Source organism: Castor canadensis, chromosome 7, assembly GCF_047511655.1.
Source record: "Castor canadensis chromosome 7, mCasCan1.hap1v2, whole genome shotgun sequence".
Classification (NCBI taxonomy): Eukaryota; Metazoa; Chordata; class Mammalia; order Rodentia; family Castoridae; genus Castor; species Castor canadensis.
In genome coordinates, this window is record NC_133392.1 from 3424016 (window position 1) to 3447225 (window position 23210).

At 46.2% G+C, this 23210-nt stretch overlaps 1 protein-coding gene across 4 annotated transcripts in view; it reads right to left on the reverse strand.

Moving 5' to 3' along the window:
- The window catches only part of Mgmt (O-6-methylguanine-DNA methyltransferase), a 248197-nt gene that overhangs the window by 40760 nt on the left and 184227 nt on the right, over positions 1–23210 (reverse strand). For all 4 annotated transcript variants that reach the window (XM_074078049.1, XM_074078048.1, XM_020167327.2 and 1 more), the window contains exon 3: positions 2209–2369. In XM_074078049.1, the coding sequence (XP_073934150.1) occupies positions 2209–2369 (161 nt within the window). The remainder of the gene's footprint in view (positions 1–2208; positions 2370–23210) is intronic.

Here is a 23210-nt window from a genome sequence, read left to right on the forward strand (position 1 = left end):
TTGACAGCAGGCCCTGGAGCTAAGCACCCTGGGTCCGTGCCAGGCTCAGGGTCCCCAGGGTACCAAGACACTGAGTCCTGCCCACCCCCAAACTGCTGGAGTAGATGTCCTTCCAGTTATTAGGGACCAGCTGCACTGCAGGGCTGGGGGGTAGCCACATGGCATCACCCTATCCTAATGGTTACTGAATGTCTTCCCCAGACCTACCAAGACCTGCTAGCACAGGACATGATCTGTGTGCAGGTTCCAGAGCCAGGGCTAAGTGCAGTCTCCAAGTGCTGGGGATGTGGTTCATGCATCCTGGGGGCAGTCCACTGGGTCAGGGACCAGTCAACACTGTGGGGGCAGCAGTGAGGACAGGAAGGCTCAGCACTGGTTCTGCTGATGTGGAGGGGCATTTTGCAGAGCACCGGACTGTTCTAGGATCACCCCACCTTTGCCTGTCAGCAGCCGCAGAGAGTTCCTTCTCCAGGTTTGGCCTGGTTTACATGAGGGCGAGTTGCTTTCTGGACCTTGGTGAATCTAGGCCAGCAGGCCCCACTCTATGGCTAGTACCACTATCCAGCTTGTAAAAAACCAGTGATCTCCTTGCAGCTTTGGCTTCTGCATTTTTTCACAGAGTCACACAACAAACCTCAGCCCCCAGCCATAAAATGATGTAGATTTTTATAAGTTTTCTGTTCTGAGACTTTAAGCCCCACTCCTCCTATTTGCCAGATTTAGGAGAAGAGGCCTGCTGGGCAGCTCTTACTTGCCTGGCAGGGCAGCAGCCACAGATGGACATAGGTGTTAAGAGTCCCCTGTTCCAACTTGCCCAGCCCCCACTTAAAAACCAAGTCATCTCTCACTTCCTTGGACTCCACAGAAGCAGGTCTGCCCTGTGCTGAGGAGATGCTGAACAAGCAGGGTTGCCTGCCCTCAGCCCACAACTCTCGTGCTGGATACAGGTGAGGTGGGGTGCAGCAGCAAGACGAGGTGCTGGGCAGGGCTGAGGTGAGGGGGCTGGGAAGCACCCTTGCCTTCAGTTCCTCATGGGTGGAGGATGGGAGGGTGTCTTTGGATGTGTATGATGCCCTGCAAAGCCCCACCCATTGGAACCAAGGACCAGTGTTTAGAAACTCTGGAGTCCTTGTGAGAGAAGCCTCCCAGAGACAGTTCTGAATGATACAGGGGAGACAAGGTACCCGGTTCATGACAGCTGTCATTTCAGTTCATTTTGCACACAAAATGTTCATGGAGGGATGGTTTTATCCATCCCTCGTCTGACCTCGTTAGTGAACTCAGTCAGGTGACAGTCAACCTCAGGAACCTCTGCACTTCCTTCGCTGAAAACTCAATTCCATTTCTCAATGTGATTTTGTAGGAAATAAGCAGCAATTCAGATGTCTTTAATTGTACTTTAAGCACCATTTCAAAATTCAAGATTCAAGATTGCTTTAAATTCACCATATCTAAAATCTCAAGGTAGTTTTTTTCCTTAAGGATATGTATATATCTACACATATACACCTGTATATTCATTTAGCTTAAAATGATTATTTATAAAAATCACCATGCAGAATAAATTTCTGGTATATGTCTAGAATAATGTCAGCCTTACAATTAATTTCTGTGTTGAGCAGATCAAGTAAATGCTTTAAAAGAAAATAGAACTTTTTTTAGGCTATTGGAAACGTTAAGTGCTTTTAGTATACTACATTTAAGCCAGAAGTTCTGAATTCACCTCTTCAGAAAATATCTAACTATGGTAAGTTTGAGAAATTAAATTTAAAATTTATCAGAGAAGATACACTGTGGCTACTGACTGTGATGTAGATGTCACCAACTGAGTTTATGGAACTGGCTAATTGTCTACATACAAGACTCATTTTCTGTGCTGTTGGCAGGCAGATAGTGTAAGTTAACAATAAGCTTATTGAAAAATTTACTGCCATTCAGATGAGTTCCTGTTTGAACCTTTCAGCCAGCACGAGTCAAGAGTCGATCATTTTTACTGCCTTTGCCAAGAGTTATGTGACCATGTGCCAAAACTAACACACTACTTGGAATGGGCGGAGATGGTGAGCTCTACTACTTCAGCTTGGCCACATGCTGCCTGCGTTTAGATGAGGTGAAGATACCAAGTCGGTGCAGTCAATGAGCAAGCTGTGATGTCAGTTAATCAGTCAGGGTCCCCAAAGGTAGCACTTGTGAGGCACGGGTACCGACCTTGCTGGAACACAGGATGGTGGAGAGCAGGCAAGGGGAGCTCTTCCATGGCCGCAGGCTTGTGGAAATAGGCATCCAGCCAGGCTGCGCACTGCATGAGGGGCTCTGCTGTTCCCTCTGGACCGCTGAGAACCTCAGGAGCTGATGGGGTCTCTGAGGGGCTGCGAAATGAATAACAGGGACTTAGTAACTTCTGGGCCTGCCTCTACACACATGGAAAGCACACTTGCATCTCACTGGGCACATCAATAGCTGCTCTCTGGGTGTGCACATCTCCACCAGCTGAGCGGAAAGGCCCGACTGAGGGAGGCCTGGCTCGAAGATGCTGGGGTCATCACACCCACCCTTCTACCTCCAGGCTTATGAAGCCCAGAGAGGTCCAGAAAGGGGTTCTGAGTATCCGCCGGCACAGTGTGGAGCATAGGCAAATGAGACAGCAGGAGTGACACACAGAAGCAGCTCACGTGAGAGCGTGTCCCCTCTTTTGAGGCTATGGACCATAATCATTGAGTAATTGTTATAAAATATTCTCCAGAAACACTTCAAAATAATTGTGGTGTTTCTCACCACCCACCCCAATCAACAGCAGAGGGTGAACCTCATGCCTTGGGTGGCTTTGTGCTGCTCAGGGGAGTGCCTGAGCAAGAATTCAGCCCACACACTCCCAAGCACCAGAGCGGCTGGCCTGTGCTGGAGTCACCACACTGAGTCTGGTGCTTCAATGTCAGCACTATGACTTTCATCCTTGGGACATCTACTTGGTCCTTTTTCGAATCCTCCTTCATTCTTTCTGGCACCATCTCCCCTTTAATGTGCCACTGTTCAAACCCAAACATTTCAGAGCAATTCCAGGTTGTTTTGGACGCCACTGCTCATCTTCAGTGGGGTCTGTCTTCTGGGGCTGAGCTCTGCATGTTTCTGTTAAGAGAAGGGTACTTCTGGATTCTGAGCCCTAGAGTTCTGTGGCAGGTCCAGGTTTTATTCCAATTTCCCGGGACAACTGGAAGCCCAGGCACTGGGTCTGCTTTCTTTGGTGACTTTCCTTCTTTCCTGACTTCTGAGGCCCTAGGCAGACAGCACACCTGAGTATAGCTTCTGGGCCTGGCAGGCCCAGCTTCAGAGGCTCTCATTGGGGAAGAGCTTATGCCATACAGACACAAGAGGCTCCTTGAGCAGTGAGGCCAACAACCCTCCTGGGCACCCATGTCCTGTGAGGCTAGAGTGTGCTTATGTTCACACATGACAAGAGGGGATGTCTTCATTCATCTGGAAACTGGGCCCAGCACAGGTGCAGCAGGTACAGCAGTGCAGGTGAAAGGCCCAAGAGCACAAGTGAGACAGGCTCCACAGAGAGGAGCCACCTGAGGCACCTGAGGACAAGAGTGTGAACAAAGACACAGAGAAATGCAAGGTCTGGTTGCCAGATCCAGGGGCAGGGCAGGAGGGTCTCAAGTTGCAGAAAGGAGGACATGGTCTGTGTGTGTGTCAGGGCAAGAAAGTTGCTTTGTACTAGGGGCAGGAGGGATCTCATGAGTGTGATAGAGAGGGGTGTCCTTGACCAGAGGCCAGAAGGCCCTGGCTGCCCCACACAGACTGATGGTGTTAAGAACATGGCTGGATCCAGAACTCCAGAACAGGACCACATCAAGGGTTCGGTGACTGCCCAGATGTGGGCACTGCCCAGATGTAACATATCCCAGGCTGGTGCCAAGAATTGCAGCCCCAGCTCAGGAGACCAGTTTCACTTTAGCTCAGGCAGAATGGGAGGCCGGGTTGGAGATGATGTAGCCAGAATGTGTTAGAGTACCCCCTCAATCTGGAGCTCAGGTGGTGTCCAATGGTTAGTCCTCACTCTCCTGTAAGGTGGAAACTGAGCTTGTGTCCATCTACAGTCAGGACTACACAAAGACTACACAATGAGGCAAGAAGTGGAAAGCACTCATACACCTTCCTTCTAGTCACCAAAGTGACTCTCTTTCAGTTACAGCAGAAGCAAAGCTAGGTGACGGTGAAGGTGCTCACACCTCCAGCCACATACAACCTCTGTGATGAAGATGGCACAGGCTTTGCAGGTGGACATGCCAGAACGTTCTCTGTCTCAGAAAAGCAGGTGCAGAGCCAATGGAAATGACTTCTGCATCCACCAGCAGCAGTCATGCTTTTTATAAGGGACCATTCAAAGTGGCAAACCTGGGTTCTGGGGAATCTGAGACATTCCTGTGATGTTTCACTGCCATGGGAACACCTGCAGTGCCATGTGCACAAGGCAGGGCAACGCTGTGGTCAAGGTCAAGGCTTATGGGGAGAAGTTGCATTTTTAGTTTTCATACAGAGCCATGCCAGTCCACAGCAGGAGGCTCTAGTGATCTGGGTGTGCAGGCTCTTAACTCTTCTGGGCACTGCAGATCTAGTCCCACAAGAGCAGCGCTGGGAGACAGTCAGCAGGGTCTTGCGAACAGGCCTGTGCTACAGTCCAAGTGCCCCAGATGGTATGTCTGTGAGAATTCAGGGTCTCTATCAAATCCTTAGAACTTTCCAAAAATGAACTTCCTTGATTGGGTTGCACACGGGGTCTCTTCACACTATTTTCAGAGAGGACAGGAAGTTGGTCAAAGACAGTCTAAGTATGCAAACACTAGTGACCATTATAAAGGAACCAGGGAATGGATGGAAGGAGTCATTAGCTCACAGGATGACCAGTGAGATGATAACTCAGCCTGAGAATTAATCTCCATAGAGCTGGCTAATCCTGTCAACATTACAGCTGGACAGAACAGGCCCAGGGCTTTGCCAAGTGGCCGCTGAGGCCCAGTGTCCAGAGCAAGGAGCCTCAGCCTGAGCTGCTGCCTGGAAACTCTGGCTGATCCAAGGCACAGGGAGGCCCCAGGGGTGCCGGGCCTCTCCACAGGTAGAGAATGGGCCTCTCTCGTGAGTCTCTAGGGGCCGGAAATGCTGCCTTCTCATTGCCCTGATTTCTTTCCCTATTAGCAATGTCTGATTATGGAAAGAAGAAGCTCTGCCCCATGCTTGGCTTAGATATTATTCAATTTTAGAAACATATTTTCATTCTATTCTTCCTCTGTTCCTCACTGACCAAATAAACAGTGTACCTCCAATATCTGAAAGGAAAGATGGAAAACGTGTAACATGCTTTGCCATCCTGATCCAGGGGATGGTGGGAGAGGTGGGAGAACAATGCAGCAGCACAGCGGCCTCTGGGGAAAGGCAGAGGGGCTCCCCCCACCCCAAGAGCATAGCAGACAACGTGGGACCAACATCGCCTCAGGGTTATCTGTGCCTGCTCAGGCAGCCAATGAAGCTCAAAGCCAAATGCACCGACTCTCATCCAAGGACACAGGAGGGTGGGGATCACCTCCAGACCTCATGGGAAACAGCCTGGACCTGTACTTTCTGAAGCAGAGCTCAGGTGACTCCTCACAGAGCCCCAGTGGTGGGTGGGACAGGTGTAAGTCCGTCAAGCAGGCATCAATAGGCAGTGCCTCAAGGTCAAGGTCAGACTAGCCTTCAAGAGTTGTATGGTCTGGTGGGTCCTTGGGCTCCCCAGGGAAGCCAATATTCCCCATGGGAGATGGGGCATTTTAAAGAGAGATGCAGGGGCTTCACTCAGCCCCGATCCTTCCACAGAGGCACCAAGTGCAGGGCCTGCTAGGCCTCCCAGACTGCCCTCACTGGCCTTCCCTCCACCTAGCTGAGGGGACTGAAATGTGAGCTATTTCTTAGCATTTCCTGATCTTAAAAGGCTATGTGAAGATTTTTATAATAGTAAAATTCATCTTAAATTGATTTTTTATGCTTGTGCTAAAGACCTCACCTCTGATTTGCTCTCCTTTTAACTCTTTCTCCATCGGCATCAGACAGCTAGCCATGGGTGAAATGTAATTAAACAGCTTTGATTCTGAAGCAAGGATTTATGGAACTACATTTAAAATGAATGGCATTAAACACACACATAAAACCAGATTTTTAAAGCCACGACACAAATTTCCATTCCTACAATAAAATGAAATTTATTCTCCTGCCCTGCCCTCTCCTGCAGCCTTACTTGACTCTTCCTGGAAGAGCTGTGGTGTGACAGCACAGCTAACAGCCGCTCTTATGACGGAGGAGTTTCTCCAGACTTTCCTGCTGACGAACCCTGAACTCCAACAATTACGGGCTCCGTGGCCTACACTCTTTTAAATCCTGCATTCCAGTCTTAACTGCACTTCGCCTGGAACCAAAATGCAAATGTCTGTGGCCTTGGGAAAGCACTGCTGCTCAGGACACAGTGGTCCAGCCCCAGGCACCAGCCAGCAATGTGGCCAGGATGACAGCTGGGCAGGAAAGCCATACTCCAACATCAGCTGGTGATGCAGGGGGGCACTCCAGAGTCACATCCCCCTAGGCCTCTCCCAGGATGTCACCTGTCACCATAGAGTCATCTCCAGGTAAAGATGTGACAATGGAGCCCTTTTGCCATTTAACCTGGCATGAGCTCATGGCTGAAAAGGCCTCCTTGAGCTTCTCTCCAGGGAACAATGGAGAGCAGGTGTCTTAACACAGCTATGCTGGGGTCACTATCACTTACTTGGAAGGACTGTTCAAGAAATTAGCAACTGTTAGCCATCCCAGGGTCAGCGTCCTTCATGGACAGACAGGACAACAGCATACAGCATACTATCCAGGGGCCTGGGTGAGAAAAGCCCCAACCTGCTACCCTTCTGGGACTTTGGGAAAGAAGGTCCCAGGGGGCACTGCATTTCTGATTGGTTTTGATAGAAATGTCCTTGGTTTGAGCCCCAAACAGAGTAGAGACAGTGGTTAAAACGCTACAACACAAACTTGTGCCATCTGAGAAATACTCTAGGGAAGCCGTCCTCCCTTCTGGCATAGAGACTGCATTTCAAGACACTGACACTGGGAGCTCATGAAGGAAGAGGGGTGATGGAGGATGACTTAGCCAAGTCCAAGTGAGATAACCCTGGTGGACAGGACACGCCTCCACAGCATGGAAGTTCTGCCTTGCCCTCGCGGTCTTACCTCTGAATTTAGCCAAGTTAGTTAGGCACTGGGCAGAGGCCAGAGAGAGCAGGTTGTTCACTATAGGCCTGACAGCTTGCTGGCTGGCTATGCTGGGTTGAAACCCTAGCCTTGCTCAGGGTCTAGTTCATTTTTTGTTTCTTTTTTTTGGTGGTATTGCAGTTTGAACTCAGGGCTTTGTAAGTACAAAGCTATCACTTGAGCTATGCCCCCAGCCCTTTTTGCTTTAATCTTTCAGTCAGGGTCTCATATTTTTGCTGGGCTGGCTTTAGACTATGATCCTATCTATGCCTCTAATATAGCTAGGATTATAGTACCCTACCATGCCTAGCTTGTTTGTTGAGATGGGGCCTCACTTTTGCCTGGTCTGGCCTCAAATTGAGATCCTCCTGCTCTCTAGCTGGGATTATAGGTGTGAGCTACTGTGTCCAGCTCAGGGTCTAGTTCTTCATTAATTACTGACATGTGCCAGCATGACATGAGAGAATAATAATGGGTGTGTCTGGTGCCACCTTCAATCCTTCCTAGCTTATAGATGTATCTAACATTTTAGAACATAACCAGTGGGGGGTGATTTGGGTATTAGATCTTGGAGTGTTTTGGGGTGGCAGGTAAGAATCACTAAAGGCTCATTTTTCAATGAGTTCTACTTTCAAGACACTAAAATATAATGTACTTGGCTTAAATTTGATGTAAGAAAATAGGTCACGGTTCTTTATAAGTTCCTCTTTTCTGCTTGGTACCATGAGTCACAGCTAGTGTCTGTGGGGAGACCGTGAACCATTCAGAATGAGGGACTACGTGCACACAGTCAGGACTTCTATGACCCTGGACGTCCAGTTTCTCTCTCTGTAGGATGATATTTTCATCTTACGGCTTGCAGAAGTTAATTGTGACACCAGAGGGTCACCCGACAAAAGCATACCACAGACTCGAGTTCCTCTGGGTTCCTGTAGAATCTGGTGTGGAGCGGACACAGGCTGTGTCCTTCAGCAAGGTGTAGTGGAGGCTGTGTGGAAATGAGCAGAGATCCTGGCAGGGCTCTGCATGGGAGAAGTCCCACACAGCATGCCAGACACTGCTAGATGAGAAATATTTCTCTAGCCGAGCTGGCCAGCAAACCTCGGCCCCTGTGGCTTTCAGGAGGCAGCTTGGAGGGCAGGAGAGGCCTCCAGGACTGAGCACCAGATTTCACAGGCTCACAGAGGTACACAACTGCAGTAGAGGTGACTTTATAAACACTGTGTGGAGACTCTTGCTCGGTCTCACTGGCATGTGCACAATTATGTCCAATTTAGAAGATCTCTAGCAGAGTTGCTGTGTTTGATGGATGTGCCCTGCATCTAATTACACCTTCTTGCTGAAGCTCAGATGTTTTTCTTTCAGGGTGGGATTGAAGACAAGAAACAAGCTATGCTACCTGCTATCAATAAAGACTACTCTTTAATGAAGCGAAACTGAATAAAGTCTTTTAACTCTTCATTCCAAACCAATGTAGGTTTGATTCCATTCAAGCACCGTGCACGATGCTTACTGGGGAGAATGTAGACCAGGTGGTGCCTTCCTCGGGCACCTAGAGCAGATAGGGAATGTGAAAGAGACCCATAGGACGTCAGTGACTTTCAAGTGACCCTGTGTTTGAAAGGGACCGTGAGGACCCCTCTTTCTCTGATCAGGATATTCTTCTGCCAGGTGATGATGAGCAGTGCATGCGATTATGGCAATGCCTGGTGGTTGCCACTGCCAAGGCAATTATCACCAGGTAGCTTGTATGATTTTTGCATTGTTTGCATATTCTAGAGTTATTTTAGGAAATAGAAGAGAAAAAGGAAAAATTAAAAAGCTGGTGGAAGTAATGAGAAATACTGACTTCAACAATGAACCTGAGTCAAAGATGAAAAACCAGAGGTACAGCCAGAGGAGTTCACCCACAGACACTGGGGCCTCACCTTGCTAACGGTGACAGTGGAGGTGATGGTACAGAACATGCTGTTCTCAATGGTTTATACGTATTTCCCTGATTTCTTACCCCACCCCAAGAACAATATTTTTGACAGTGAAAGTAAAGGGCGAAAACCTCAAATAACCATGTATGAAAGATTAATATACTTATGCATATATAAAAATGATAGGTGCAATTAAATTTTAAAAATGACACCCACCCACACCAGGCGAGCTTACTACTTTGAGGGTCTGGCTTTAGTAACTGCTATAGTTTGGCTCTGAAATGTCCTTCAAAGGCACATGTGTTAAAGGCTTGGTCACCAGCCTGTTGGTGCTGTTGGGAGGTGGTGGGACCGTTAAGAGGTGGGGCCAAGTGGGAGGAAGTGAGGACACTGAGGAGTCCCCTTCAAGGGGACATTGTCATCCTGGTGCCTTCCTTTCTCTCTCTGCTTCCTGGCTACCCTGGAGTGATAGCTTCCTCCACCTGTGCTTCTGCCATGATGCTCTGCCTCATCATAAGCCCAAAGTGACGGCTAAGTGACTGTAGACTAAAACCTCTAAACCATGAGCTAAAATAAATCTTCCTTCCCTTTAAGTTGTTTAGCCCAGGTATTTTGTCATGGTAGTGGGAAGATGACTAACACAGCATCCATCAGTTTCCTTTTATTTTTTTATTTTTATTTTTTTGGTGGCACTGGGGTTTGAACTCAGGGCCTTGCTAGGCAGGCACTCTTACTGCTTGAACCAGTCTGCCAACCCTTTTTTGTGATGGGTTTTTTTGAGATAGATAGGGTATTGAGAACTATTTACCCAGGCTGGCTTCGAACTGCGAGCCTCCTGATCTCTCACTCCCGAGTAGCTAGGGTTGCAGGTGTGAACCACCTGTACTTGGCTAGCATCAGTTATCAAAGATGCACTTTGTATACAGAGAAACAGGAAATGGAGGAGCCATTCCTTGCTCAAGCAGAAGGAAACAAGAGGCTGGGGGAAGGTGGCATCTCAGCTATCCCTGCAGCAGGGCAGGCCAGGAGCCCTGGCACCTAGTCAGCATGGCCTCATCTCACTGCTCCTGTGTGGCTCATGGCAAAGACTGACATAAACACCATCCCTGCCTTTATCCCTCCAGCCCACCCCAACATGCATTCTACATTTATGATCCTGTCACAGGCCACCAAATGGTTCCTGCCACAAGGTCAGTGATATGAGGGGAAAGAGGCAGGGTAGAATTTAGTGTGGTTCCAATGCATTCGCTTTCTGGGTGGTCGTAGGTATGTTGCTAAAATTGATATTAATTTTTAATAAGTATCCCAAGCCCTCAAAATTTAAGGCTCAAATTAATGCCAGAACCTAAACAAGACCACAGAGGAATTTAGTACAGTGCTTTTAAAATATCCACCAAAAATACAGAGAGAATTTTATATAAATATTAAACTCCTCCTAAGAACTGTGTATTTTTTCCTCAAAAAGTGATTCTCAAAAACACATCAGTAATAACACAATGTATTTTTAAAAAGACAATTTAAATAGTATACTTGGTAGACTGGAATGCTTAAAAAGGCCTATTTACTTTTACACCTAAATGTATATCATTAAAAGAAAAACTGTATTTTATCAGCACTTTAACATATCATTAAAAGTCTCTACTACTTGATAGATGAAGATAAAAACACCCCAAAACTATAGATGAATGACCAGGTCCCTAATGATTCCAAAACAATTACAGGATGCAGAGCAATCTAGTTAAATTTTATTCAAAAGCTGGCTACACTTGTGTTTTCTTTTATTTTTCTATCAAGAAACCCATGAGGCTTAAGCACAATTCATTATGCATGAGACCCCACTTGCGGTGCTCGACTGTTGATTAATAGCAAAGTTTGCTGTATGCACATTTGCAACATTAGATGTATACAGTATGCTAACTTATTCTTTCACTGAAACTAATTATTTACAAAAATGACTACTTGAGACTACAATTTATTAAATGCATGCATCCAGTCTCAATTTGGCCCCCAAAGACAGCCTGGAATGAAGATCTTTTACTTGATGTGACAACTTCTAGAAATGCTGTTATTAATATTGTAAACGTGGCAAATAAAGAGTTCAAATAGCCTTATGTCTATGTTGTCTTTGCTTCCCACCACTGAGCAGTGAACAAAGAGGCTTTTTAACGTTTCAGTTTCGACACATACAAAAGGTACATTCCTCACTTCCAGTTTAATTTAGCTTCTTAAAAACAAAATGCTTATACATCTGTAAAAAATATAACACTTCTAAAGAGTCCTTCCACTATTATCAAATTGTTGAGACTTCCAAAAGGATACATATTTCCCAAAGGACTTTTGGGACTAGGTAACTTTGTATCGGTCAATAATTCTCCTTTCCAGTCCTAGAAAAGAGGGAATTGATTTATAGATAGAGATTACTGATACACCTCATATTTGGATGTGGATTTCAAATGGGGCACCTGCTCAACCAGTTGTATCTTTCAGGCTAACTCAGTAACTCACATGACCACGATCAGCAGCCACCTGCTCTGAACTTGGCTCTCCATTCTGGTCTCTCAGAACAATCTGTACACATCCTGCAGTATCTTCTTCTGATGCTCATAGTCTCTGCCCTGGTCTTGCAGAAGGTCATTCTGTCTTTGAGGTTTTGCAAGGATACTTAAGACAAGACAACATGCATTTCAAACAAGGGCCTGTGCTGGAGCATTGAAGTTTAGCGACTGAGGAACTGAAACATCAGTGAGAGGACCTTTGCTCACTACAGTGAGAAGTGTTAAGAGAAAAAGTAAGCTTCAGAAGGATGGGGAATCCCAGGAGGGCTGGTCAAGAAAGATGACTGGTATAGTAGCATACAATTCCATATCCTGGCTTCCTTGGTGACAAAGCTCCTATCAGCCAAAGGCAGAGCAACTAACTTCAGAGGTCTCAGCAGAGTGGACATCCCCTTCACACCTCACCAGATAGAGCCATGCTTTGGAAAGGTGGGGTCCACTGAACAAAGCTGAGGATCAACTATGCATAGCTACTGAGACCTAATGTTCAAAAAATGCAATGAAAGGTTATCTTATTTATCCTCCTGATAACCCTTGAGGGAGGCAGAGGTTATTTAATAATTACCAAATGCACAAAGGATGGAACAAAGATTTGAAATAAAATCAAGTCTGAAGACCTCAGTTGGGACCATCTTTGTGAAACCAGACACTCTGGCTCATCTCTTTGAGATGGAAGCAAATAGTCACCTACTTATCATGAAAGTCTTCTTCACAGGCTCTGTTCTGGATAGCAAATATTATATACAGCATACGACTTTATTCTTTTTTACTTAGGTAACTTCTATATACCTCTTCTTAATCCACAAGACTATTATCAACCCATCACCTGCCTTTCTATTCTAAGACAATGGGAATCTGAGTATCTGACCTAGCTGTTACACTGTAGAATCTTCCAGACAGAGAGACTAGACGCCCATACTACACAGTCTCAGTCCCCCTGACAGCCGTCCACTTGCCCTGAAGAAAGGCCATGTTTGTGTTTAAGCAACCCAGTTCCCAGGAATCCTTCACACAGGTAGGAGATCTACTCCTTGAACACCTCAGGCTCAATAATTTCACAATTTTCAACCTTCCAGAAGTGAGGCCCAGAGTGACTAAACTACAACACTGTCGTGTGTGGCATGAAAGCCAGCAGGTAGGGTGGTACTGAGAAAGGCAGGGAAGGGGCTGTAGGAAGAAGTCTGATGATAGGCTCTGCATGAGGGCTGCTCCAGGCAAGGTATCTGAACAGTAATGTGCAGTCATGAGACTGGATACCACTGTCTCCCAGCCCTCAGGTCCTATATGGCAATTTTTCTGGGGGGCTGAGTTCTGGGGATTGAAGCCAGGACTTCTGAGCCACTGTGTCATTCCCTCAATCCCTTTGCTTTTTAGTTTGTTTTTCAGATAGGGTCTTGTGTTTTTGCTCAGTTGGCCTCAGACAGGGATCCTATTAACTCTGCCTCCCAAATGGCTGGGATCATAGGTGTGGACCACCATGTTGACTTGTTTTTGAGTTAGGGTCTTGCTAACTTTTTCCTGGGCTGGCTTTGAACCGTCATCATCCTATCTCCACCTCCTGATAGCTGGGATTACAAGTGTTTGCCACCATGTCCGGCCCCCATCTGTTATATTCTTGAAGCTCAATACCTGCCCATGGAATGAATGAATAAGGGGGATGCAAGGGTGCTGAGGTGGCCACCACAGCACATGCACTGGAAAACACCTGCATTTCAGTCTTCACTTGTCCTGTGAATGATTTGTTGAAAACCACTTCATAGGGAGAAAAACCCATACAGATTTTTTGAACAGCAGAAGCCACACTTCTTGGCCCCACCAGATTTCACTACAGACTGAGAATAACAGAGTTTCCTTGGCCCCGGGATGGTCTCACTTTCAATTTCACTTACTCTGATAGATGCTACAGTGAAAGTCTGGAAATGGGCCAATTTGAAGACACAAAACAAGGGGTTCTTTCCTTTGCCCACTTAATCTAAGGTATTCAACTGCATAATGATATGAAAGAAAAGAAAGAAGCTACTAAGAACATAACCAGGAGCCTAAGCTTCCTCCTATAACTGCAGAAACAGTGTCGGATTCCTGCAATTTCCTACATGAAAGCCACTTTACCACACCTTATCTTCTTTAGGTTTTTCAGCCTTTCAAGAGGACTGAAGGGATCCTGGTGGGGAGAAACCTGGCCACTGTCCATGACATGCCAAGATCAACTCTGCAGCATCAGCAGAGGACAGCTAGAAGACCAGGAAAATGGGCCAGCCTCTGGGAAGTATAAAAGGCATGCTGCATGCTTGTGTATGACTGTGTAGTGGGCAACAGGCAGGGAGCCCCAGATGCAAAGCACCTGCCAGGGGTGGAAGGACCCCCCCCCCCCGCCACCCAGAGTCCAGGAAGCCTGAAGCATCTCTGGGCTCCCTCCTCTGTCTCCAAGCAGGAAATCGTTTCAGAGTTGGTGCCCTCCTTAAGGAGCAGGCTTGCTTCGTCCTGTGAATCCACACAATGAGGAACCCTACATTTGGTACTAACAGGGTGAAACCCACCACCCCAATAAAGTTTAGAAAACAGATCTCCATACGGCTTACAGACTAACTCTGCCATCGTGCGACTCAGGAAAAAACATTTTCCATCTTTGCCATGGAGTATATAATTTTAATTTTTAAATAATCACTAAATATGCTGAAGACATGGCCTCTTTTCTTTCCAAAAGGCAGGGATTAGACGAGAATTGACCTCTGTGGGGTTTAGTCCCATTAACTTGTATACTGGGCTCATTAATAAATAATCCTGCCACTAAATTACCTGTCTTGTAAATTGGTTTGTACAGTTCTAAATAAATAATAGATAGTCCCCTATTATCAAACACAGTGGAGTCTTTACAGAAAAGCTCAGCCTATGATATATGATCGCAGGGCAGTTCTCCCTGGGATGGCCTTCTCTTCTCACTTCTGAGAAAGCCCTCGTGTGTCCCACGAACTGCAGCTGGGACACGTTAGCTGGAAGGCATTGCCACAAATACTGTATTTAATATCAGAGACGCAAACTGACTATGTGTTAGTGGCCAAAAATCTTAAGCAACTATTAAACGGAGTCAATGTAATTGTAGTTTAAAACACTGAGGTCATATTTAACTTTGAATTGAAACTCTTAAAATGCACTTTCTGGCAAGAATACAGAGTAATAAAACAACATTAACTACAGAAAAAAAATCTAAAACTCACATTATTAAAACAGATCTTTTTTCCAGAGCACTAGTACTTGCAAGAAGTAGATTACAAGAAGCAGAAAACATTTGTGCCTTTTCAACAAGTAGTGTCACTGGCCCTAGGAGATCAGGATTTTCAACCAGAGGGATGATATCACTCTGAATACGGGGCTCAGCTGTGTGCCCACCCTCCCTTTAGTCTTGGCGCTGGCTGCTCTCCCAGGACCTCTGTCTTCCATCCAGGGGCTCAAACTCCATTCGGTTACACCCTCAGCAGTTCCAATCAGAACTCCACTGGGGAAGAGCTGGGTTATGTTCCAAAGAGGGAAGTCAGAGTAAATGGGGTGGGAGAAGTCTACAAGAACAAATGAGGTTGAAGAGGAAGAGCAAGAGAAACACCCTCAGTGCAGAGAAGCCCATGCAGTCCCTTTAGGAAGATCCAATCCTACTTCATGCTGGTTGCGAAGCCAATTTGATATGCCTTTTCCTCCTCTTCAGACACTAGTGCAGCCCTTTGGGAGGCTGTCACATCTCAAGCAGGCAGGCTAGGTCTGTGGACTGTGAGCCTGGACCAGATCCCAGCACTCCCCAGGGAAGAGAGGAGGAGGGGGTCACAGAGCTTCCTAGCCAAAATAACCAGCACTTATTTGCAGGTGTTCTGACAGCCAGATAAGGAAAGGCTCCTGCATGCAAACCTTGAAGGCAGGGACAGTGTTTCTGAGCCCTCTGCCTTGCTTTGACCCTGAAACTCTGTAATTGGTGCCAGGGAACAGCAAAAAGGGAGGGGCGATCTGCTGAAAATAGTTTCTGGAAGCCCAAATGTGCATCAGCTTTACTTTCCTGGCACATATGCCTGGGTCTTACCCCTGTACCATAGCACTGGTGACATGGTTTCACCAGTCCCTAGGAGAGACTGTGGGCCTCTGGCCACCTCTGTGGGCCCAATCACTTGCACAAGAATCCTTCCTCTATGAAAGAATAAGGGTTGTTGGATGCTTAAGAATGTTCCAGCTTGAGAAACAAACACATAGAAAAGAGAATTCTTATATGAAAACATCTTTCAACTGAAAATTAAAGGACATTTTATCTTTATAATAGAAAAGTATTTCAGATTTCAGTTACAATGAAAACACAACTTTTACAAATCACACAGAATTCACAGATCCCTGGAACTGTAGGTTTTACCAGGAACAGACATCAAAAACAGGGGTGTGCCTGCTTATCTGTCTGCCTCCCTTCTAGGGTCCCAGGCCTATTAAAGCTGACTTAGGAGACCATAAGAGGCGCAGGTACAAGAAGAACCAGACAGTAAAACCCTCAAGGCAACTTCCCTTCTGCTGATGTGCAGTAATACTACAGCTTGGAAGTACATTGCTTATGTTTGTGTGTTAGACTGACTAAAGCTCACTCCTTTCCCTGTCAGGCTTTGCTAGAAAGCTGTTTAGTCTGATAGCCTACAGAGGTGCTGCATCACTGCCACACTAGGGACAGTGGATGAAGTGGCCACAAGATTGGGGTACTGCAGCCCTGTCAGCGCAGGCACTGGTTGATGCTACCCCACAGTGCATCTCCATTTATAGGAAAGAGACTTTATGATTTGACAGGTGAGGTTATTTTTATTCCAGAATGTGCTTTGAGACTTTCTTCTTCTTTCCCCTCCCTGTACCCTCCCACCTCCAGCTGGCCCCTGACCCCAAGGCTGAATGGGGCCAGTACAGGAGCTTCTGCCCATGTTCCCATTGCTCAGCCCAAGTGCTCTGAACCAGCATGCTGGCTCTCATCTGTCCCTGCACAGGGTTCTCAAGGCCTCTGCAGTCAGCATGCCCTCATGGGCCAAACCCACTGCTGCCTGCTTTTGTAAATAAAGTTTTATTGGCACTCAGCCATGCTCATTTGTTTCTGTATACAGCTGCAAGCTCAGTGGGGACAGATTGCTGGCCTGCAAAGTCCTGGATGTTTCTCTACTATCTGGCTCAGCACAGGACACAGCTGTGGGCTCCTGGTGTAGACTCACAGACCTGAGCTTGTCTCTTCCTGAAGACTGATGCTACCTAGGCTCCCCACACCCTTCCTCTAATCCAATTCAACCCCTCTGCTATTCTACATTTAGCCACCCCAGCCAGTGCACCAGGATGGCACTGAAGAACCAAGTCACTTCAGTAATGGCAGCTAGCTGAGCACTGGCCAGGTCCCAGACATCCCACACCCCCACAGTAAGACAGGATGAGCATCTGGATTCTGGTTGTACTGATGAAGACAACAATGCTTAGCATAGTCAGTACCCATCTGAGGTCACACAGCTGTGATGGGGTGAGCAGGGATTAAAATCCCAATGGTTTGCCTTCTGCACCTGAGCAGTGGCCTCCCAAACCCAGTCTCTACTACATTCTTATCAGGCCAACACATCACACATATCCACTTGAAATTTGCCTTGCTTCCGTCTGCCTCCCCGATCCCTGGCCAAGGCTTTGCAAGGATTTTCCAGCTTTGGGTGTAACTTGCTACAAGAATCCCTTGAGGACAGACACAGGCTTACCACCTTCAGACATTTGCCTCTGCCACCTGTGCTGAAGGCCACCAAGAAGTCAGCTATCACCTCCAACTTGAGAGGGACTACCAAACCCTGCTGCCTCCCAGTTCAGGAGCATCTCCTGGGCTCCCCGTTGCTGTAAATAATGGCCCTATATCTTGCCCCTGCCTACTGCTTCTGCGTTGTGATGTTCATCTCCCTTCCCTCTAGTGCCACCCCATACATTCCCAGACTGACTGATACCAGAGCCTTGGAGCCATCCTGTTCACACTCCAGTCACATCCAGAACAACTGCTCTAACCACACACATGTTCTAAGACCCTGTCTGGTTAAGGTCACTATCCTGCTCATCCTTCCATCAGTGTCTGTGTCCTCTGCAAACAGAGTCATCCAAACTCTGCATCTGACCACCAAGTCCTTAGTATGGCCTTGGACTAGGGTTCTGCCCTAGATGGATAAAAGGCTGAGGTCAATGTGGCCAACTTACCCTTCCCTGGCCTGCACAATACTTTCCTTCTTCCCCCATGCCTGCAATGAGTCTCCTCAGCCTGGCCTCTGCCAAGTGCACAGCACCCACTGGCTGATGCCTCCCAGCTCTCCTGTGCCAAAGGCTTGCTCAGGAGCTTGTAAACACCATTGATCTATCCATGGCACTCCCTGAAGGCTTAGCATTTGGTGCCTTGCACTGGTCTGCCTACCGTCCTAGGCTTCCACAAGTACAGCCCACCTCCTCGGTCAGCTCTGTGTCACTCATGGTAACGGACTCCTCAGTGCATTTTGTGATGTGCTCAGAATGTTTGGTGAATTGTCAGTGAGGGGATAGTGAGAATTTCAAGATGAGGAAAGGTAGGGGCAGAGATACTAGTGAATATATATAATGACTGAGGATTTGGAATAATTATAATTATTTTGATATATTTAGTTGCCTTATTGTATTCCTGTTAAGATTTTTTAGCGTTTTCAATTGACTTCTTCATGCATTCTCAAAAAGGCATAATAACTGAACTTCTAAACTCAGACTGGCTGAGTACACGCAAGCAACATGTGATGTAAACTAGCAAAGCTTCTGCTGCATGTCTCTGTGTTTTACTCAGAGTGAAACAGTTCAGAGCTGGCCATCTGAACTACATCCAAGGGACAGAGGGGAGTTTCAGTCCTATCAAGAGCCCAATATTCAAGACATTCATGGACTTGAGATCTGGGTGGATGAATTTTATAACTTAATCTTCTTATCTCTCTATATGCTGCAAGCCCAACCTAATTTAAATACTACATAGTTTCAGATTGGTCTCAGCTCATCAACTCTCCCCTCCTGGGCACTGCTTTTGGTCTGGCACAGAAATCACTGGGAGGCCAAGGCAGCCGAAAGCAGACTTGTCAAGCCCCACCAACTGACCCAAGAGCAATGGTGAGCTAAGCCAAGAATCTTCTAACCCCTCCAACAGAGATGGCCCTCTGCCTGGGAGCACATAATTTCCAAAAGAACAGCACAATCACCCAGGAAGACAGACTAATGCCATGGAAGGGGAGCATGTGCTGTGTCAACCTCAGGACCTACTTCACCACACCAGACTCTTCTTTGAAACAGCAGAACTGAGGACAAAATCCACAACTCTCAAGTCAGTTGTCTCAGTCCCAAGGTCCCTCCCTCTCTTAGTTTAAAGTGAACATCCTTCTGCTAATTATGCGTGTGACTAAAAAAAGACCCCAACTCCTAGTTTCAAGAATCAAACCAGAAATGGGGAGGTGTTGGGCCTGGAGCTGTACCACTAAGCTTGGAAAACTGTAGACTGTCCTGTTTGTCATTTCCTGGGTTTATTCTACAGGAAAAAGTGAAATAACATGCATAAACTCAAAACAAGTGACTTGATTATTAGTAAATGACCACAAGGAAACAAATGCTTAAAAAATCAAAACAAATCCCCAAATTATATACTCATGTGCATTCCTGAGTTGCAAGGCAAGGAGGCCCAGTACCCAAGTGAGATACTGGGCAAACCCTCTTTTGGCAGTTCTTGCAGAACTTCATGGATTGGCTGGGCTGCCTGAGGATGAGGATGAGGAGGATGCTGCATCTGGGGGACAGACCCACAGTCAGCGGGATTCTTGTCCCAAGGCAGATGCTACGAGCAATCTCTGGCACTGTCCACTCAGCTGCATGGCACTCACTGGCACCAGCCTGGAGGCCATACAGCTCACACTTTCTCGGTCTTCATCTGCCCTTCAAACTCATTACTTCTGTTTCCTGAAATAGTATTTGTTCATGAGATCTCCCAAATAGCAGGCATACAGAAAACATCAGTGAGGACAGGCAGTCTCCTTAAATTGAAAAATCCTCATTTAATAAGGGAGACAAGGGCTCTTGTCTTTCTCTCTTCCTCATAGAGCATCTCCTGGTCTGCTTGACAGCCTTGGAAGCCCATGTAGAGTTAGAAATCTGTTTTTTTGCTGACTCAATTTATTTAAAAAGTGAACAATTTTCTTTACTTTAAAAAAACAAAAACGTGTTTCTGTCCATTTATGCAGTCTGCACCTCCTAATGTCTGCTTCCACTACCTTGGACATTAAGTCTGAAGAGCTGCCAATTTTCTCAGAAGAGATTTAAATAACCTTCTGAAGCCAGAGGAGTAATTTTCTTTATAATTGACATTAAAAACTAGCATGAAGTAGATGAAGGATGGTTGTTGTGCACAGCTGCCACTGTGCATTGTCTTAAACTTAAGAATAATCAAGGGCAAGGGGGAAGAAAAGGTTTATGGGCTAGCCCTCAAAACTGGGGACCAATTAAGTACAACAGCGCATAAATAAGAACACAAGTAAAAAACAGCTCTTTTCAATTAGGAAGGCAGGTCAGAGAAAGCTGTGCACATACAGACAATTCCTCAGGAAAACAGCAGAGACTTCACCTTCTGTGAGGTCTACCTGCTCATCTCAAGAGCCAGGGAATGAGTTCTTGTCTTGCAATGATTAGGTCTTAGTGACACATGTTCTTTGAAGGGGCCCAAAGACAGTTGGGGGCTTGAAACTCACTATTCTGAAAACACATGGTATTAATTCATCTGCTTCCTGCAAAACAAAAACTCTTCAATGAATTACTAGTACGCATCATTTGATGGGGAGGGGCAAGCTGGTAAAACAGAGGAAGCACACTGAGTAGAAAGGACCCAGAGGAGGAGCCAGTATGTGGCCAGGTGAAGGCTTCCCAAAGAGCACAGCTGAAGGGGGACTGTGGGGACCAGTTCTGCCTTTGTCCCGGGAAGACTTGAGGTGTGATGCAGAAGTGAGGAGACAGGTCTGGCTCTCAGACTCAGGCTACTACAGTGCAAGAAGGAGTGGAGAACCTGGAAGGCCACCTTGGCCAACCAGGAAGCTCAGTGGACACTGTTAAGAGTTTGTATATGACCATCGGTAACCGAGACTAACGTCTTATCCACGTGGTTACTTGCTTCTATTTAAGCTGCTGGCCTCTTGCAAAGCACAATTCATAAATCCTATATAAATGGTAAATGGCATATGTGAAAGTCAGAAGATTGAATGTTTACCTGACTTTCAGTCAATCACTTGCTTCCCATTTAGTTGACCAACGACATGGGGTAGAGCTCCTGACAGAAAAAACATTCTAGAAACCTTCATGTGATGTCAGCCTCACAGACTGACCCAGGTGGGCGTGCTAAATCTTTTCCCATGTATCACTTCATCAGCTACGGAAATCTAGCTTCACTCCCAGGACTCAAACCCAGTGGAATAAAAAAAAATCCAGTTACTCCATCAACCTCTAAGAGCTGTGCACCTGGACTTCCCAGATGTGTCCTGCTGTGAACTGTGATCCATATAAGAAACCTAAGAACTATTTTTTTTAATTTTATTATTCATATGTGCATACAAGGCTTGGTTCATTTCTCCCCCCTGCCCCTACCCCCTCCCTTACCACCCACTCCGCCCCCTCCCTCTCCCCCCCACCCCCTCAATACCCAGCAGAAACTATTTTGCCCTTATTTTTAATTTTGTTGTAGAGAGAGTATAAGCAATAATAGGAAGGAACAAGGGTTTTTGCTGGTTGAGATAAGGATAGCTATACAGGGCATTGACTCACATTGATTTCCTGTGCGTGGGTGTTACCTTCTAGGTTAATTCTTTTTGATCTAACCTTTTCTCTAGTTCCTGGTCTCCTTTTCCTATTGGCCTCAGTTGCTTTTAAGGTATCTGCTTTAGTTTCTCTGCGTTAAGGGCAACAAATGCTAGCTAGTTTTTTAGGTGTCTTACCTATCCTCACCCCTCCCTTGTGTGCTCTCGCTTTTATCATGTGCTCATAGTCTAATCCCATTGTTGTGTTTGCCCTTGATCTAATGTCCACATATGAGGAAGAACATACGATTTTTGGTCTTTTGGGCCAGGCTAACCTCACTCAGAATGATGTTCTCCAATTCCATCCATTTACCAGAGAATGATAACATTTCATTCTTCTTCATGGCTGCAAGAAACCTAAGAATTCTTAACGCCTATACAGGACTGACGTTGAACCCTGAGGCATTTCCTGTGGTCAAGATCTATCTCAGTACCTTAAAAGCAACTGAGGCCAATAGGAGAAGGGGACCAGGAACTAGAGAAAAGGTTAGCTCAAGAAGAATTTACCTAGAAGGTAACACACACGCACAGGAAATTAATGTGAGTCAACTCCCTGTATAGCTATCCTTATCTCAACCAACAAAAGCACTTGTTCCTTCCTATTATTGCTTATACTCTCTCTTCAACAAAATTAGAGATAAGAGCAAAATAGTTTCTGCTGGGTATTGAGGGGGTGGGGGGAGAGGGAGGGGGTGGAGTGGGTGGTAAGGGAGGGGGTGGGGGCAGGGGGGAGAAATGACCCAAGCCTTGTATGCACATATGAATAATAAAACAATAAAAAAAAAGATCTATCTCAGGACACCAGCAAAAGGTCTAGGGGAAGTTATTTGCCTCATTTAAAACTCACACATCCATCAAACTGTGTTTTCTTCCTTTCCCCTTGAATCTTGTCAGCAGGAGTTACCACATGCACAATCACCTGTTTGATTCGGAGACTGAATGAGATGCTTCTTTTAAGAAATTATGAGATTTGAAGACACAGAAAGAGATAAACTTTGAGGAAGGCTCAAATCAGGTGAGGATCTGGGATTGTAGAAAAACAAACTTCATCTTGCTCAAGTGCAAGACCCTAACACATTTTTCCCATGGCCTGAGACTTGTATGCACCAGGACAGCTCTATGACTTCTCCAGCTACCCCAAATGAAAGTGGAGCTGAACGATATCTCAAAAATCCCATTCACTGCTTGAAAATGGGACTCTCTGGCATATACATTTCCTAGCAGTGCTTGATTTATGTGCCCAAACCCTCCAACCCACCAACACAACAATAACAATATAGGCCAGGGTGGAAACTGGCAAGAACACTTTCTCATTCCACACTAGGTGAAGTGGTTTAGATGGCTGTCACTAACACCAAGGGGTTTATTAATAGGCAAAAATTAATTGTATGCAGACTGAATTAATGAGATGGAAAAACATGCATATTTCAGCTAATACAGAGGGGACCGTCCTCTGCCGAGCGCTGGTAATGAAGTGCCTGGGCCATGGGAGGCAGCGAGGAGCAGCTACCAGCAAGCCAGGGTCCTTTTGTAATCACGGGGGCTGGAGGTACTGTTAAAAAAATACACTGTGAAATGTAAACATCAGGCAACTGTTTTGAGCACAA